Source organism: Prenolepis imparis, unplaced genomic scaffold (assembly GCF_030444845.1).
Source record: "Prenolepis imparis isolate NDT839.2.m4 unplaced genomic scaffold, iyPreImpa1.0 SCAF_1, whole genome shotgun sequence".
Classification (NCBI taxonomy): Eukaryota; Metazoa; Arthropoda; class Insecta; order Hymenoptera; family Formicidae; genus Prenolepis; species Prenolepis imparis.
The window spans coordinates 22570039-22587438 of NW_028141159.1; the positions used below are offsets into that span (position 1 = coordinate 22570039).

Genomic DNA, 17400 nt, shown 5'->3' on the forward strand with positions numbered 1-17400 from the left:
ATTTTTTAGAAAATTTTTTGTTTTTCGCAATTTTAACAAAAATCTTGATAACAATAGAATATTGTGCAAAAATCAAAATATTTATATATTTTTAATATTTTTATTATGTGTGATCTTATGTTAACTATCAATAAAATTCTAAAATTCTAAAATTCTCAATAATTTTTTATATATTTGTTATATTAATAACTTTTAAATCTTTAGCTATTACATGATTGTATTTTGAAGAAGTATTGACAGAGTTTGATTAAAGTTATTAATAGTGCCGTAAGTGCCGTTAGGGTGATGTCGTTATTGGTGCCTCCCCAATCTTTAGGGAGTCAGAGTCAAGATGATAAAATAAAAAATTTGAAAAAATTAAAAAAATTTATTTGCAGAAAATAAACATTCTTTTTAGTAGTCAGAAGTTCAACTTTTTTATTATAGATGTATGGGAGGGGGGGGGGGGTACAAAATTTTGTACTTATACCGGGTGCAAGTTACAACATTAATATACTACTGATATACCACTTATGAAATTATATACTTATTTATAAACAAATTTTAATTTTTTAATGCTTCATTTATTATACTAAATCATGTATATACATTTCAAATAATTCTATATCATCTAATATATCATGTTTATGTTTTAACTTTATATCGATATTGATTTTAATTAATTAAAAAAATTTATATCATAATAAGCTTTTAAATATTAATAAAATATGTATCATAAAATTAAGTGAAAATGGTTAAATTTTAAAAAACTTTGATGCTTTATAACTACCTTTATAGCAACAATAAATAACAATGTTATAATATTGAAGATTCTGAGTAAAACATACATACACAAAATATAATGTAAACGAATTTTTATTAATATAAAGAGAACAGTATATATTTATAATAATTGTAGCGCAAATTTACTCTTCATATCATTATATTGAAATAGTATTTCATATATTTATTTGCGAATCTATTTGTTACACTAACAATCTTTCTCTCTTTTCTCTTTTTCTCTCTCTCTCTCTGTCTCTCTTTTGTCAGAGAGTTAGATGAAATCTTTCCAGAGACACGTAACAAGGTCAAGGGACTTGTCACACATATCCGGTTTTGTTTTAACTGAAATAATGACATAATTATTGTTTTTATATGTTTTATATATGTTCAGTTATCTCATAAAGATTGAAATATTCATTACATGAAAATCAAACTTTTTAAATAAAAAATTAGAAAATTGTTCGATAACATATTGTTGCAAAAATAATAATAAAGAATATATAATTTATTAAATACATATATTTATGCACCTTTTATTATTCAAAATTATAATCTTGAAGAAAACGACATTGTCGACATTTATGAGATAACTTGTGATTATATATATTATATATAAAAAAATATTTCTTAATTACTGTATAAGTAATTATTTGTCATATACTAAATGAAATTATGCATGCATTATTAAGAAAGTTTTATTAACTAAACTTAAGAAAAAAATATAAATTTATTATATATTATTAATCTTCTAATTTTGAAAGTATTTTTTCTTAAAAATAAAACATTTTATATGAAAATTATTCTTGCCTTGTTCAACGCAACGGTCTACAGTCGCGTATATTTTAGCTTGAGTAGCCTGATTCAAATGAGCATGTGCTGATTTGCCGTACAACTTGTCCTTCTGAATCTCTGAGTCAATGATCTAGAAATAATTATAAAATATAATAAATATATAATTTTTGTATATTATGAACGATATCTTAAATATGGAAAAAATGTAAATAATGTCGGTGCAAGAATGTATGAAGAGTAGTATGTCAAAAACTTCTAATCCAAATATCATCAAAGTTGTGTTTCGATGTAATTTGAATTAATAATCGCATCGGTTAATACACGATTAAAAAACTATTTCGATTTTAGACTACGTACACTTCAATATATTTTATATAATATTAAAATATTTAATATTTAATATTGAAATATTTTATATTAAAATATTTAATACTAACTCTGAGAAGATTTATGTTATAAATGCGTTAAAAATATAATCTTTGCTTTTAATAATTGTTTTTTTAACTCTTTTAAGTTTGATATTATAATTGATACATGATTATATACAACATACATATAATCAACTATTTATATTCAATGAAAAATATATTTTGCGATAAAACAAAATTATAACAAGGATATATTCTGATTAAAATAAATTTATAATTTTTACATATCAAAATTAGTAGTTTTTTAAAATTAAAAATAAACTAAGGTTAACGAAAAATGTAGTGATGAATATATTAATGAAGTGTTTTGATAATTTTTATGAAATAAATGTTTCGTTAATATATTACTTACTTGGCCCCGACTTTCCAATATACATAACGTGAAGCAACCATTTATTTTCGCTTTTTCCGCATTTTCTGAATTTTTATAAGAACCATCCTTTATTTCTGCGTTTGTAATTAAATCAGCTAAAAAATAATTATTTAATATTATTACATCGTAAAAAATAATTGTGCATTTCATTCTTTATTTGATATATACAGAGTGTCCCTGGATCACCGCATCATCTGCTAACGACAGATTTTTGAGATTATTTGGAGACAATTTCTCCTTAGTGAAAATGTCGAGGCATCAATAATTTCCGATTTATAAGCGAGTCAAAAAGAAGGGCATTTTGCAAATTAAAAATTTGATGGAGTATTAAATGATCATCAAAACATTCTTCAATTAATTTCAGATAGAGTTTATGTTAATAGAAGTTTGACTTAAGGATTGCTCACAAAGATAAGAATAATGTCAAAAATTTGTAAAGAATGATAGAAATTTGCAAAAAATGAAGATCTCTCTTGACATTTTCTCTGAGAAAAAAATCTCTAAATAATGTTAGGAATCTGTCATTAGCATTAATGCGGTGACTCTGGGACACCTTGTGTGTGTGTGGGGGGGGGGGGGGGTCAACAAAAATAATTATAAAAGAATACATATTTTTGTAAATTACCAAATAAAAGGAAGAGAAGTCATCTTTTTAAATTAATTTCCCATTAATCATTGTGAATAATTTCTTTATAACTTTTTAATAAATAAAAAGAAACGAACGACTGCTAAAACTTTTTAGAAGTTATTGACTCATGATCTATAGATAACATACGTCAAAGTCAAGGTTGTTGGGAGAGGATAGAGTAATGTGGAGTCGTATCGTTGATATATTAAAATAAGCAATTTCGCGCATACATATATGAAAACACTCGTGCGGATATATATGTACAGTCGACTCCCATCATAAAGTCGCTGATAGGGGCTTTAGGAAAGTAGAGTACCGAAAAGTACCCGCATCATGATACGTTTTCTGCATTAGTGCATTTGTATATCTAGAATCTTGTGTAAAGACCGAACGCAAAATAACAATTAAAAGTCGTACAAATGACAAATGTATTTGTGAACTAATATTTAAGTATATAATTCAGTTTTACAACATTCTTTTATATATAAGTAGGTATATTACTAATTGTAGAAAGAATTACAATATTACTAATTGTAAAAATAATTACAATGAAGATAATTATTTAGTTAATCATTGTTTTGGTAAATAAAGTATTGTATTTTCATGATTATTGTATTTATATAACTTATGTAAAAAAAAGTTTGAAATAACTCTATAATTTTTAAATTACGTATATATAATATATATAAAGTTGTTTAAGAAATGTGATACAAATCTTCAAATATAAGAAAGATTCAGTAGTTGACGGATGAAAGTATATCTCTTTCTATAGAATCTTCTTTATTAAAATTAATATAAAAAATATATAAATATATAAACTTACTAAAGAAATGAAATTTAAATAATTAATATAATAATATTGCAATTATTAATATAAATGTCATTTTTAGACCTTAAAGATTTTGAATCACTGAAACTGTTTCTTTGACATGAGATGGGGAAGTGTTTAGTTTATATAGGCAATATTGAAGTGATTTTAAAGCGGGAGGCTGTCAATCAGGAGTCGACTGTATATGAATATATGTAAACATATGTTACATACGTGTGTGTGCGAATATAAATTCTCTCTCAAAAAGTTCAAGAAGTTTACCTTCTACCAGATTCGTCCTCTCATAACATTGTTGCAAATCCGCGGCGGGTAATGCTCCTCCATGTAAAGCTATATCTGCAATATTTGCATCGGCAATCATCTGAAATTAATATTGTAAAACTAAATAAATATTCTACTGATAAATAATAAGAATTTATATTTCTTGAAAGTTAGATGTGTTATAAATTTTTCTATATATTTAAATTATAATAACGTAAATATTTAATTGTAAAAATTGTTAATAATAATTTAATTTTTTATTTTAATATTTAATAATATAATTGTGTCTACTTACGGCGATTGCAATCAGGCAGACGAATAGCGCGAGGAGTTTCATCTTTATTTCACTGATGAGGCACTTTCGATACTGCGTCGTGAACTGACAGTAACGAGCCAACACACCCCTATTTATATATCTCGTACAAGCACTAAATGTGGTAATCGTCGACCTCGAGAAAACGTTATAGGAAAATTGCCGTCGATATTATATCTCTGTTATGTGCGCGGAAAAAGTATAGGAGGAAAAATCTTACTGCATCTTATGCGGTCGATGTACGGATTAAAGAAGATTAACGCTGATTGGAAATTCACGCCGCAATTTGCATCACGTATCTTTCGATCGATTTGAAATATTATAATTTTACGTAGAAACAAGGAAGTTGAATATTATATAATGACATGCTAGAAATTCTCGAGATATTTTTATTACATCTTACCTGTAATTTTAAGGCGCATCTTGTGATAAGTGTGTGTGTGTGTGTGTATTCAGAATTTTAAATTTTAATTTTGATACATTGTACAAGCAATTCTTTATTCGCAATTTTCTTATTATGTCGTTATTTTTTCATTATTCAAAATCTTAAAATTGAGTATCTTAACATTAAGATTATTGAGTAGAATTTAATAATTCGTACTTTTAAAATGTTCTTTTAAAAAAAATTTAAATTTTCAAAAAAACTTAAGAAGAAACTTCGAAGAAAACACTTTTTTTCACAAAAGATCTCAAACGAATATTGCGTCGATAAAAAAATTAGTGAAGCAAAAACAAACGAGGAAAGTTGTTATCTCTGAACTTAATCACTTTGGGGATTTCCCGTGTTCTTAAATCTTGAATAAACGACTTTATGCGATTTTATTTGAGCGTGCGATGATTAACTCTGTATTCTAAAGACATCGCTTCATGATTTCCAACATGGTTTTGCGATAAAACGTGTTTTACGTTTTATTATAATTTTATCTTTTGTCAAAAATTATACATTTACTCTTTTATATATTAACGAGATATTTTTACAGTGAAATATTAATCAATAAAGTTTACATTGTAAATATGTTCAATTCTTAATGAATGCAATTAATTTTATATTTGCATAATTTTTTAAATTTATTAATACGAAATTATATTATATTTAAATTAAAACTGAAATTATGAAAAAAAATTAAATTTGAATTGTGTTCTGTAATTTTTAAATTAAATAAAGCTCGTGGGAGATACTAGTAATTGCAGCTATCATTTAATATGCTTTTATCACTGCTGTGTTTTGCTATTCATCATAAAATGACGTAAAAAACATGCTATTAAGGTTATAGATATATTCTGCGTCACAAGATAAATTAATTTAATCTATAATAAATCTATAATACATATATGAGAATTTAAGAATTGTCAAAGTTTTATGCACTGGATACATTCATATTTATTTTATTTCTTTATTTTTGATTCATGTTTTAGACTTCACAAAAATTAATTAAAGTTTTATTTTATTACGTTTAAAAATTTTTTTTTTAACAGTGTATTTTCAACTTAGAAACTTACAGTACATTTATATCTAGATCATAAAATAATCTTTCCAAATTATTCTAAATATTTCTTCTTTATATGCTTTCCTAAAATCCCTTATTGGGGTTTTTAGCTCTTTGCATCAGTCTTTCTCTGAAGTTCTCTCTCTCTCTCTTTCTCTCTCTCTCTCTCTCTCTCTCTCTCTCTCTCTTTCCCTTCTTTTATTAATTAAAATAAAATAAAATAAAATAAGATAAAATAAAATAATTAATTAAAATAAAATAAAATAAAATAAAATAAAATATCCTGAATTTTATTTTTCACAGTGTGTAGGAATCCAGACAATTTTTTTAAGAATATGGCAATTTTCTTATTTTACCTTTTTTGTTTTAAATTGCTGCATTTTAAAATAGATTTTTAAAAATCTATTTTATTTCGTTAATGTGTTACAGGTGATACAAATAAGTTATCAAATTTTTAATTAGACGATTTTATTTAATATCAGTAACATGATATATAAGCAAATAGTTTTATTGTGAGTTTGCAATAATATTGTAAGTTTCTAAGAAGAATATTATCTTATTTTCCATAAATCCTGATGGCGTAAATCTTTATTTTCTGATGTTATCACTGTACTATAGGAAATATCACAATTTTTCCGACTTTACGTTACATGTTGTGCGAATATTTCCTTTTATTTTTTTATTTTGCCTACGCCTCTTTTTCGCTGTTAATAAAACAAAACATAAGTCCGAACGACCTATCGTCTGGAGTCATTTCATTTTCATTTACTGAAAATATTAAGAAAGAAAAATTATTAGAAATATTGTACACAATATAGAAACTATAGATATTATAAAATTAATGTTGAAATAAATTTTTATTTATACTCTTACTTATTTTTTTAAGTAAAAATTTATATCTTATATTGTATATATATATGAGAGAGAATTCAGATAGGAAATAGGCTAACAAAGGTCAGGCGCAAAAATTAGGCGCAAAAAAATTATCTTAAAATCTTCTTTCTTTGATTTGAATGTTTCGATCCCCTTCCCCCTCTTCCTCTGGATAATTCTCATCAGTTCAATTGACAAAAAATATTTATGCTCTTGATCTCGCCTTATTCTCGCCTCACATCTTTGGTAAATAAGTTCTCAAAGTGATCGAAAACGAGATCGAGATGTATGATTTTTTTTGTCAATTGATATGAAGATGGTCCAAAGGCAAAGAAATGACCGTAACATTCAAATTAATAAAGATTTTTAGACAATTTTTTGCTACTAGTTTCTACAATTCTTATTAGTTTATTTCTTATCCGAATTTTTGTATTTATATCAGAGCCTTTTCGGTTTATTATATTTCATTTTTACTCGTCATCACATGTTTAAATATACTTCAATAATAAATAAAAAATTAATGAGGTATGATTTAGAAGACTGATATGCATTAGGCTACTTTTCTCTCTATACATATACCTATACATTTCTATAAATTTAAGAAGCAAGTATACAATATAATTAAAACTGTTATTATATAAAAAAATTGAAAAAAGAAGAAGAGAAAGAGAATATTTTTTTTATTTTAGTTTATTTATTTACTTTAAGATTTTACTTACGTGAATTCACGCATTTCGTTAGAATTTCCTCGTCATATTTTACTTTTGATATATTCTGTTCCCACCTGTTGACCACTTCTAATACTTTGTCTAAAACTATCTTCGTGTCTTTCATCTGAAGTTATTGGAGAAAAACGGGTCATACACAAAAACATGAAATATTATGTGATATTGATCACTAACAACATAATAAGAGAATAATTATTGCAATTATTTTTATCTAATTTTGAATAGGTTTAATTTAATTCTATTTGATTTCATATGCATCATGTATGTGTATATATATGTACATATATACATATACATATATATATGTATATGTATTTAAATATAATAATATTTTTAACTAAATTGTCATAAATTATTATATAAATACGTAATTCCGTATTTAACATATATAGAAATAATTTGAATAGAAAAAATAATATGAAGTAAAAAAAGTGCATTTCTACATTATATATATATATATATATATATATATATATATATATATGTTATTATATATATATATATATATGTATAATTATATATTATGTATATAAAGTCAATCTCATTATAATTATTAAAAGAAATTAGTACAATAATTAAAATTGCGTGTAGACATGTTACCTTATTTGTCTTCTCCATTATGCATGCTATAAAACGACAGTATATCATCAAAGATTTTTTAGTTTCTTCATCGATGTCTTTTTCATCTTCGATTTCATCCCACTTTTGTCTCGAAATATTTATTTCCTCTGTCATGAAAAAATATTTTTAATTGTGGAAAATCAAGAATATGTAATTTCTATTGAAATGTTTGCAAAAAAGGAAAAATTTTAATGTATAAATTCAAGTAGATTTGTTACTTCTATATTGTTATATTTATATTATCTTTTTCTTTGTTTTTTTTTTTACGAGAAAGTTTATAAAAATTGCATAGTAAAAGAAACTTTCCACACACACAAACTGTTAAAGTTACTTATATATATATATATATATATATATATATTTATTTATAAATTTTAAATACTAAATTTTTATTTATAAATATTGTAATTTAATTTTAAATATTAAATTCATAATTTTTGAATTACACACACACATACACACATCATATTGTGTGTAACACTTACCCAAAGTCTCCCCAATTTCACTCAGACATAATTCTATCGTTTGTGTATCGGTTTCCAAATCTGTTGCTAATGTTTCTATGTCCTTTTTTTCATCGGCGATTACCTAGAATAATCATATTATAATTTCTTTATTGTCATACTGTTGGCAAATGTAATAAAAGAATATTGCAATTTATAACACAAAATATAAGAAAATTGCACTAATAGAAATTTATAGTAATAATAAAACTTATTATTATTGAGAAAAATTTTTATTTTGTATATATATTTTTTTTTTAAATTTCACTTAAAAAATTTGCACTTGCATTAGCGATAAGAACTAAAACGAGGAGCGCGATTCTCTTCATCTCTTTGTAGTTTAATGACAGAAGAATGAACAACTTTGCTGAGAATTAATTCGTCAACTGGATGAAAATGTATCTGTGCTCATATTTATATTATCATCCCACATGTCGTACCGTTCCATGTGACCTTACGTCATCAATCTACAAAAGACAATATGTATTTCTGTATATATGTATATAATGTATATATAATGTGTGCGGATTTGCGGAAGCGTGATTAGTATAATTGGCTGTTATATCAGATTTTTAAGAGCATAATTTTCGATGGCGCGATATCGCGCTGCCTCTATTATTTCGTGCGTGTATATTAGAGCTCGTCAGAGTATGTAACATCTTTGACTTTGAAAAAAAATCACGTCGAATATGCGCAAAACTAATATTCAGAATGTTTGAGGTAATATAAATCAGTGTATATAAATTAAAAATTATACACGGAAAAATTTTTATATAATTAATATTCTATTATATATAAAAAATATAATATATATCTTATATATTAGTTTATATATAAAATATTTATTATATATTATTTTATATATAAAATATTTTGTTTGTAAATATTATATTTATAATATCTAAAATTGCAAAAGTGTAAAAATATATAAAAGATTTAGTTGTTCAGTACTCAATGATGTACAATCAATAAGAATAAAAGGATTATAAAATATATTATTTATTAAGAATGCACTTTATAGTCTCCAAATTTTAATATATAAAATTAATATACATATATACATATATTTATTTATTATTAATTATAATATATTTATTTATTAATAATATAATATATAAATTTAATATATAAAATTTTTTCTAATATACTATAATAATTAGTTTTTATTACTATAAAATATGTTTTTTAAATAAAATATTAATATTAAAATGTATCTCTTATATTTTTTATAGTTTAACACAAGCAATTGGTAATCTTACGAAAAAAAATAACGAATTTTGATGAGAAATGATAAAAATGATGGCAGCAAATTACGAAGATAAATGATAAAAATAATGACTTCACGATAACCACGTGAGAACGCCGGAGGATGTGCGTTCTTGTTAGATCACAAAGTCGAACTTTATTTTGATTTGGCTTATTTCTGTCTGTATTTAGTGACAAATAGCTCCTGGAAAAATATTTTTTTAACTTTATATTGTCGGTTTCGAAATTGACTGTTGGATAATAGATCGTAATTAGAGTTACTGATGTGAGACACATATACATATACACATATACACACATATGTACGACATATCCGGCAAAAGTGATTAGTTGTTTTCTTTTAGTGTTAAAATTGCTTGAAAATTGCGTTCCATGTACATTATTTTATTTAACGTGATTTCATTATAATAAGCAATTGTATCGAGTATCAGATAGAATAATTCCAATTCTGTTTGACAATAAATTCATTTTTAGGAATATTTGAATATTGTATAATAAAATATATATGTATATAAAATTTTAATGTTTAATATTTTCATATAAAATTAATATGAAATTTAAATTAATTAAAATTGGTTGATTTTTTAAATACTTTTATTCTAAAATATTGGTTTATTTTTTTTAACTTTTTTAACTGAAAGAGAATACAAGTAGAAAATTTTCAAGTAGGTAATTTAAATTTAATTTTATAATATTAAAAATTGCGAAGTTTTTGACATAGTTCCAAGTGCGAAAGCACTTTATATTTCCAAATTTGGGACTTTCTTGTTACATAATAGTTTCCCTTTAAAATTGATCCTGGCATCAAGAATATTATCCTCTCCTTGTTTCAACCCTTGTTCTCTGTTCGGCGACAACTTTATGCGATGTTAGCTGTCTATACGAGCTAACTTCTACCATTACAGATTGCCATTATATATCCGGGGACGTGAGTCGCTTACGCGATCTCTCTTTGCTTTTACACATACACACAGATACAAACACGTTGCATATTGTGTATATACACGCATTTTACAGAGGCCGACCGTTAACACATTGCGCTTATCGTCGTCGCGACGCTAAATAATTCATAACGCGTTAAGATTGCTTCGTTTATTTATAAGCTCGCATCCAGGTATAGCAGCTGCAGCATAATTTTTTAAAGATTTCGGAATTTCAGTCGGGATGAAATAAGAAATAATAGCATAGTTAGAAAAAGAATGAGTATAAGAATTCACGAAAAAGAATTTGAGTATAAGAATTTATAAATGACTTGAGATTACTCATCACATTTGTGAATTTTACATGTGTTATTTTGTGTTTTAGTTTATCTTCGATTTTATTGCAAATTTTTTAAAAATATTTTTATATAATAAAATTTTAAAAATTATTTTTAAAAAAATATCAACAAAAATTGGTAAAATCTGTAAAAAAACTTTTCTAAATAAAAAATTAAAAAATTAAAACGTAAAAAAACATATCAATTTATATATAATGCATCAAATAGAAGTTTCAAAAACTGAAATGTTATTAAAAAATTCACTATTTAGAAATATCAATGCATTTAATGAGATTATTTAACCAAATAGTAGGTTGTATAAAAAATATAATTCATATTTTATATATTAGTACTTTATATTAAAAATATTATGTTTGTAGATATAAATATTGTATTTATAATATTTAAAAATATAAAATTGTAGAAAGATATAAAAAATATAATTGTTAAGCACTCAATAATGTACACTTAATCAAAATAAAAGAGGATTATAAAATATTACTTATTAAGAGTGCAATTTGCAAATTACGTTCTAAATAATATATAATATTATTATATATACATACATATATATGTATTTTTATTTATTTATTATAAATTATAATATATTTATTTATTAAAAATATAATATAAATATACATATAATAAACATATAAATTTAATATATACAATTTTTTCTAGTATAATTAGTTTTATATGCAAAAAATGTGCTTTATATAAAATATTTTAATATTAAAATTTAAAATGTATCTTATATTTTTTATAGTTTAACAATTAGTAATATAAAAATAAAAATAGCGAAATTTGATGAGATAAATGATAAAGATGGCGGCAAATTACGAAGATGATAAATGATAAAAATAATAACTCCACGACAACCATCTGAGATCGCCGGAATATGCATCTCGTCAGACCGTGCAATAGATGTACAAAATCGAACTTTATTTTGATTTGCCCATTTTATCGCAACATTTTCAATGTAAACAAATTATCAGAGCACTTAATTATAACTTGGCTCGATATTTTTAAATACACAAGTTAATACATTCCGAGAATAATGAAGTAAATATATACATTCCTTTATTTTTTAAACTGCACTGATTTACTGTTAAAACTAAATACTTTTATGACAGTGTCAGGCACTCTTTGCTCTATAATTATCGTTTTTCGAATATTGCAAAAAAACTAGCCTGAAACTTTTGATTGCCAGTATATACGCAGACGTCAAGTAGATATGATATATCCACAAAAAGTGATTAGTTTTGTTTTTTTTGGTACTAAAAATTGCATTTTATGTATTTACATTATTTTATTTAACGTGATTTCATTATAATAAGCAATTTTATCGTATATCGGATAGAATAATTCCAATTATGTTTGACAATATTTGGAGGAGTAGAATAATTCCAATTATGTTTGACTTATTTGTAGGAATATTTTAATAAAATTAATATGGAATTTAAATTAATTAGAATTGGTTGATTTTTTTATACTTTTAAAATATTGGTTTGTTTTTTTTAACTTTTTCAGAGATAATACAAGTAGAAAATTTGGTAATTTTTATTTAAAGAATATTAAAAATAGCGAAATTTTTGACATAGTTCTAATAGTACGAAAGCACTTCATATTTATTAATTTGGGATATTTTCGCTTTATAATAGTTCCCCTTAAAACTAGTCATGACATTTAATATATATTCGGCGACATGGGTCGCTTACGCGATCTCTTTGCTTTTACAAATACAAATACGTTGCATATTGCGTATATAAATACATTTTGCAGAGGCCTGCCGTTCATATATTGCGATTATCGTTGACGCTAAATATGTAATTCACGTATTAAGATTCTTCGTTTATTTATAAACTTGTGTTCATAGCAGCTGCGGCATAATTCTTTACAGATTTCGAAATTTTAGTTAGGATGAAATAAGAAATAATAGAATCCGGAAAATAATTTCTAACTAAGTGTAAAAATTTATAAATGACCTATAAAATTATTCATCACATTTGTAATGTATGTGTTACTTCATATTCGATTTTGTTTTTGATTTGATTGCAAATTTTTTACAAAATTTTTACATAATACAATTTCAAAGAAAGTATTAAAAAAAAAAATTTCTGAAAAAACAAAGAAATTCAAGTATACTTATATAAAAAATACATATGTAATGCAACAAATAAAAGTTTCAAAAACTGAAAAATATAAATTTTTATAATATTAAAATAAATAAATAATCTGTAAACAACAAGAATTTACATGTCTCCGAAGTTGAATACTATATAGACATTTTTAATTTTTGCACCATTATTTTCCTGCAGCTCTTTTTGTTAAAGAATTCCCAATTTTATTTCCTACAATATATGGAAAACCAGGATATATGACAAATTTCTTATTTTATTTCTTTTTAATTATTGTATTTTAAAATAAGTTTTAAAAAATTTATTTTATTACGCGATAATGTGTTACATATTGTTAATGAGTTATCATATTTTTATCTAGACGATTTTAATTAATATATAAGCAGAACGATTTATTGTGAGTTTGTAAGAATATTGTGAATTTACAAGAAGAACAATATATCTTATTTTTTTCTTAAACCCCGATGACGGAAATCTTTTTTTTTAATGATGTTACCACTGCAGAGTTGGAAATTTCGTCATGTTTCCGATCTAATGTTACATGTCGTGCGAATATTTTTTTCCATTTTTTTTATTTTTTGTTTACAATCGTCTGGCTGCTAGAGGCGCAAAGCATAAATCCAAACGCCCTCTCTTCCCGAGTTATTTCGTCATCTTCGTTTACTGAAAAAGTGACAAAGTTGAATTTGTTAGAAATGTTTTACATGACACACATAAAAATTATACAGAAATTATATATTATAAGGTTGATGTTGAAATAGATTTGTTCTTCTACTAACTAGTTCTCCTACTACTTATTTTTTTTTATTATAGGCTACTAATAGAGGAGCCAGTTAACTAGGCGCAATAATACTTGTCTTGAAATCTTCTTTTAAACTTGTCTTAAAATCTTTATTTGATTTGAATTTTTCGGTATCCTCTTCCCTGCTGGACTATTCTTATCAGTTCAATTGACAAAAAAAATTTATGCGTCTCGATCCTCATCGTCGCTTCACGTCTTCGATAAGTTTTTAAAGCATTAGAAGACGAGATTAAAACGCATGATTTTTATTTTGTGAATTAATCTGCTGAAGACGGTCTAGAGAAAAGGAAAGGGGCGATATATCGAAACGTTCAAATTAATAAAGAAATTTTTAAGACAAATTTTTGTTGCCTCTAATTTCTATGCCTGGTTCTTATTAGCTTCTTTTTTTATCTGAAAGATATCTTTATATCTTATCTTTTGTATTTATTGGAGTCCTTTCATTTTATTATATTATACATATATTGGAAAGTTATTAAAATGGCACCATTTAAGATATTTTATGTTATATTTCTCATTTGATATTAATTTGTACGCGAAAGTAACTGTTGGAAACTTTAGTTTGATGTTTTACATAACACACATAGGAATTATGCAGAAATTATATAATAAAGTTGATGTTGAAATTTATTTTTTCTCCTAATAAAACTTACTTTTTTAAAAATTATAGACTAATAGAAGAGCCAGGTGCAGTAACTAAGTAATAAAAACTATTATTGTATTATTATTAAGTTTAACTTTTTATAAAAAATTAATGTATTCATTATGAACCTTTTCTTATGACATGTAAAAGATTCGATTTAAGTAGTTGGTCTCTTTTAAATCATATCTATCTTGGTTTCCAAAGTCGAACCTTTTTTAAACGTAATTAACTTGTGAATAAAAATAATAAATAAAAAATAATCACATAAATTATAAATAATATTAATATTAATAATATTAATATTAATTTATAAAAACTTGATAATGATTATAATAAATATAAATTATAATTAATATAAATTTTTTATCAAATAAATATAAATTTTTTTAGAATATATCTACTTTTATATAAAATATTCAAAGAATAAAACGTTGTTTGTTTTATTCTTTGTTAGATTAGTATCAATTATATAAATAAATTGGTCTAAAATTATATGAATTAAATCTGATTTTTTTTAAGAAAGAGAGAGAGGGGGGTGGGGGGAAGGGAGGTAGAGGGTAAAGGGGAAAAGAGGATAGTGAAGGAATACATGGTTTATCTTAATTTATTTATTTACTTCAAGATTTTACTTACGTGCAGTCAGGCATTGCGTTATAGCTTCCTTGTTTACTGCTGCATTCTGTTCCTCATCGACCATTTTTAGTATTTTGTCTAAAACTAGCTTTGAGTCTTTCATCTAAAAGTTATTGAAAAGAAATGAGACATATAAAAAATATGAAATGTATTGAAAGCTAACGATATATAAGAGAATAATTATTGCAATTATTTTATTTAGTTTTGATTATAGAGTCTAATTTAATTGTATTTGATTTTAAATGCGTGCGTAGTTTATTAATATTTTTGACTTATTGTGTGTTATTTGTATATTCTAGATATATGATATCATACATATACTATCATATATTATATATATATATATATATTTATATTTATATGACATACACAAACACACACACACACACATACACACACAAAATGGAAGAATATTGAGAAATATGAGTGAAATTCACGAGAAACTATAAGAGAGAGAAAATTCACGGTTTAAGAAACATATTAATTTTAAATATAATAATATTATTGATTAAATTGTCATAAATTATTATAAATATGTAATTTAGTATTTCATATGTATTTGAATGGAAATAATTAGAAAAATAACGATTTAAAAAATTTCATTTTTACATTATACATATATAAAGTCAATCTGGTTATAATTATTAAAAGAATTCACTATAATAATTGCGTATGGAATTGTTACCATATCTTTCTTCTCCAGTATGCATGCTATGAAACGACCGTGTATTGTAAAAGATTCTTTAGTTTCTTCATCGAGCTCTTCATCTTCTTTGATCGCCTTCCACTTTTCTTTCGCAATATCCATTTCCTCTGTTATGAAAAAATACTTTTAATTACGAAAAAAAAAGAATATATAATATTTGCAAAAAGGTAAAAATTTTAATATATGAATTTATGTAGATTTTTTATTTGTAATGTTATATTTATATTATTTTATGTTTTCTATTCTTGAGAAAGAGTGTATAGAAATTATATAGTGAAAGAAATTTTCAAAAAGCTAAAATTATTTGTTTTTAAAAATTTTAAATACAATATTTTTATTTATAAATATTCTAAATTAATCTTAAATGTATTAAATTCTAAATTTAAAATTAGAAATCTTGAACTATTAGGTGTTAAGTTTTAAATTATATATTTTTTTATAATTTTTAAAATTCTATAAGTATTTCGAATTACACATGTGCGCATGCGCACACACATACATATTATATTGTGTGTAACACTTACCCACAGTTGTCCCAGCTACAGTCAGACATAATTCTACCGTTTGTGTATCGGTTTCGAAATTTGTTGCCACTTGTTGTATGTTTTCTTTTTCATGTGCAATTACCTAAAATAATCATATTATATATTTCTTTGTTGACATGCCGTTATTGTTGGCAATTATAATAAAAGAATATTGTATAAAATTTGTAACATAAAATACAATATAAGAAAACTGTATTAATAAAAATATATAATAATAAAATTTATTATTTGAGAAAAATTTTTATTTATTTTGTATATACATATATATATATATATTTTTTTTTTTTATTTGTATATATACATTTGTATATATATATTTATTTATTTTAAATTTTTTAAAAGATATTCTACTTAAAATTTCCCTTAATGCTTTTATATATTTAAATGCTCGAGATAATTAAGTTACATGAATTGTTCTATTTAGTTTGTTCTATTTGTACGAAGTAAGAAAAGAAGAAGAATGAAAAATGTAAACAGTAATTGCAATAAAGAAAGATGATAAGTTGTACTTACATTAGCGATAAAAGCTAAAACGAGGAACGCGATTTTCTTCATCTTTTTGTAGTTTAATGACAGAAGAATGAACAACTTGTCCAGAGAGAGTTAATTCGTGAACTGGACGAAAATGTGTCCATGTGCTCATATTTATATTATTACCTCACATTCCATATGCTCTTACATCACTGATCTGCAATTGACAATATCTGTATCTGTATGTATGCATGTAGTGTACATAATGTGTGCGAATTTGCGGAAGCGCGATTGGTATATAATTGGCTGACATATCAGATCTTCATAAGTTTTGATGGCG

General features: G+C 24.1%; 4 protein-coding genes across 4 annotated transcripts in view; 1 reads left to right on the forward strand and 3 right to left on the reverse strand.

Annotated features, from left to right (window-relative positions):
* Spri (Src homology 2 domain-containing protein sprint) overlaps positions 1–17400 on the forward strand; it is a 256568-nt gene that overhangs the window by 14946 nt on the left and 224222 nt on the right. The window lies entirely within an intron of this gene.
* Positions 840–4527, reverse strand: LOC145936555 (pheromone-binding protein Gp-9-like). Its single transcript, XM_083038797.1, has 5 exons — positions 4369–4527; positions 4074–4173; positions 2335–2450; positions 1570–1684; positions 840–1104 (listed from the first exon to the last, which is right to left on the reverse strand). Exons 1-5 carry the CDS (start codon positions 4408–4410, stop codon positions 1034–1036), a joined length of 444 nt encoding a protein of 147 aa, XP_082894923.1. The 5' UTR covers positions 4411–4527; the 3' UTR covers positions 840–1033.
* LOC145936513 (uncharacterized) lies at positions 6325–9035 on the reverse strand. The gene is made up of 5 exons (XM_083038765.1): positions 8886–9035; positions 8581–8683; positions 8075–8202; positions 7466–7580; positions 6325–6641 (listed from the first exon to the last, which is right to left on the reverse strand). The coding sequence occupies exons 1-5, from the start codon at positions 8925–8927 to the stop codon at positions 6562–6564; spliced, it is 468 nt and encodes a 155-aa protein (XP_082894891.1). The 5' UTR covers positions 8928–9035; the 3' UTR covers positions 6325–6561.
* Positions 12659–17258, reverse strand: LOC145936521 (uncharacterized). The gene is made up of 5 exons (XM_083038771.1): positions 17103–17258; positions 16569–16671; positions 16024–16151; positions 15339–15441; positions 12659–13923 (listed from the first exon to the last, which is right to left on the reverse strand). The coding sequence occupies exons 1-5, from the start codon at positions 17142–17144 to the stop codon at positions 13832–13834; spliced, it is 468 nt and encodes a 155-aa protein (XP_082894897.1). The 5' UTR covers positions 17145–17258; the 3' UTR covers positions 12659–13831.

What these genes read in the sequence shown, in the direction of transcription:
- LOC145936521 (XM_083038771.1), bottom strand. Translation starts at nt 17,144, where the DNA reads ATGAAGAAAATCGCGTTCCTCGTTTTAGCTTTTATCGCTAAT. An exon ending in TTTTAGCTTTTATCGCTAAT is followed by an intron (nt 16,672 to 17,102) that starts GTAAGTACAACT and finishes TGATTATTTTAG; the next exon opens with GTAATTGCACATGAAAAAGA. An exon ending in TACTGGAGAAGAAAGATATG is followed by an intron (nt 15,442 to 16,023) that starts GTAACAATTCCA and finishes AATAACTTTTAG; the next exon opens with ATGAAAGACTCAAAGCTAGT.
- LOC145936513 (XM_083038765.1), bottom strand. Translation starts at nt 8,927, where the DNA reads ATGAAGAGAATCGCGCTCCTCGTTTTAGTTCTTATCGCTAAT. An exon ending in TTTTAGTTCTTATCGCTAAT is followed by an intron (nt 8,684 to 8,885) that starts GCAAGTGCAAAT and finishes TGATTATTCTAG; the next exon opens with GTAATCGCCGATGAAAAAAA. An exon ending in TGAAATTGGGGAGACTTTGG is followed by an intron (nt 8,203 to 8,580) that starts GTAAGTGTTACA and finishes TTTTCATGACAG; the next exon opens with AGGAAATAAATATTTCGAGA.
- LOC145936555 (XM_083038797.1), bottom strand. Translation starts at nt 4,410, where the DNA reads ATGAAACTCCTCGCGCTATTCGTCTGCCTGATTGCAATCGCC. An exon ending in GAGGACGAATCTGGTAGAAG is followed by an intron (nt 2,451 to 4,073) that starts GTAAACTTCTTG and finishes ATTATTTTTTAG; the next exon opens with CTGATTTAATTACAAACGCA. An exon ending in TATTGGAAAGTCGGGGCCAA is followed by an intron (nt 1,685 to 2,334) that starts GTAAGTAATATA and finishes AATTATTTCTAG; the next exon opens with ATCATTGACTCAGAGATTCA.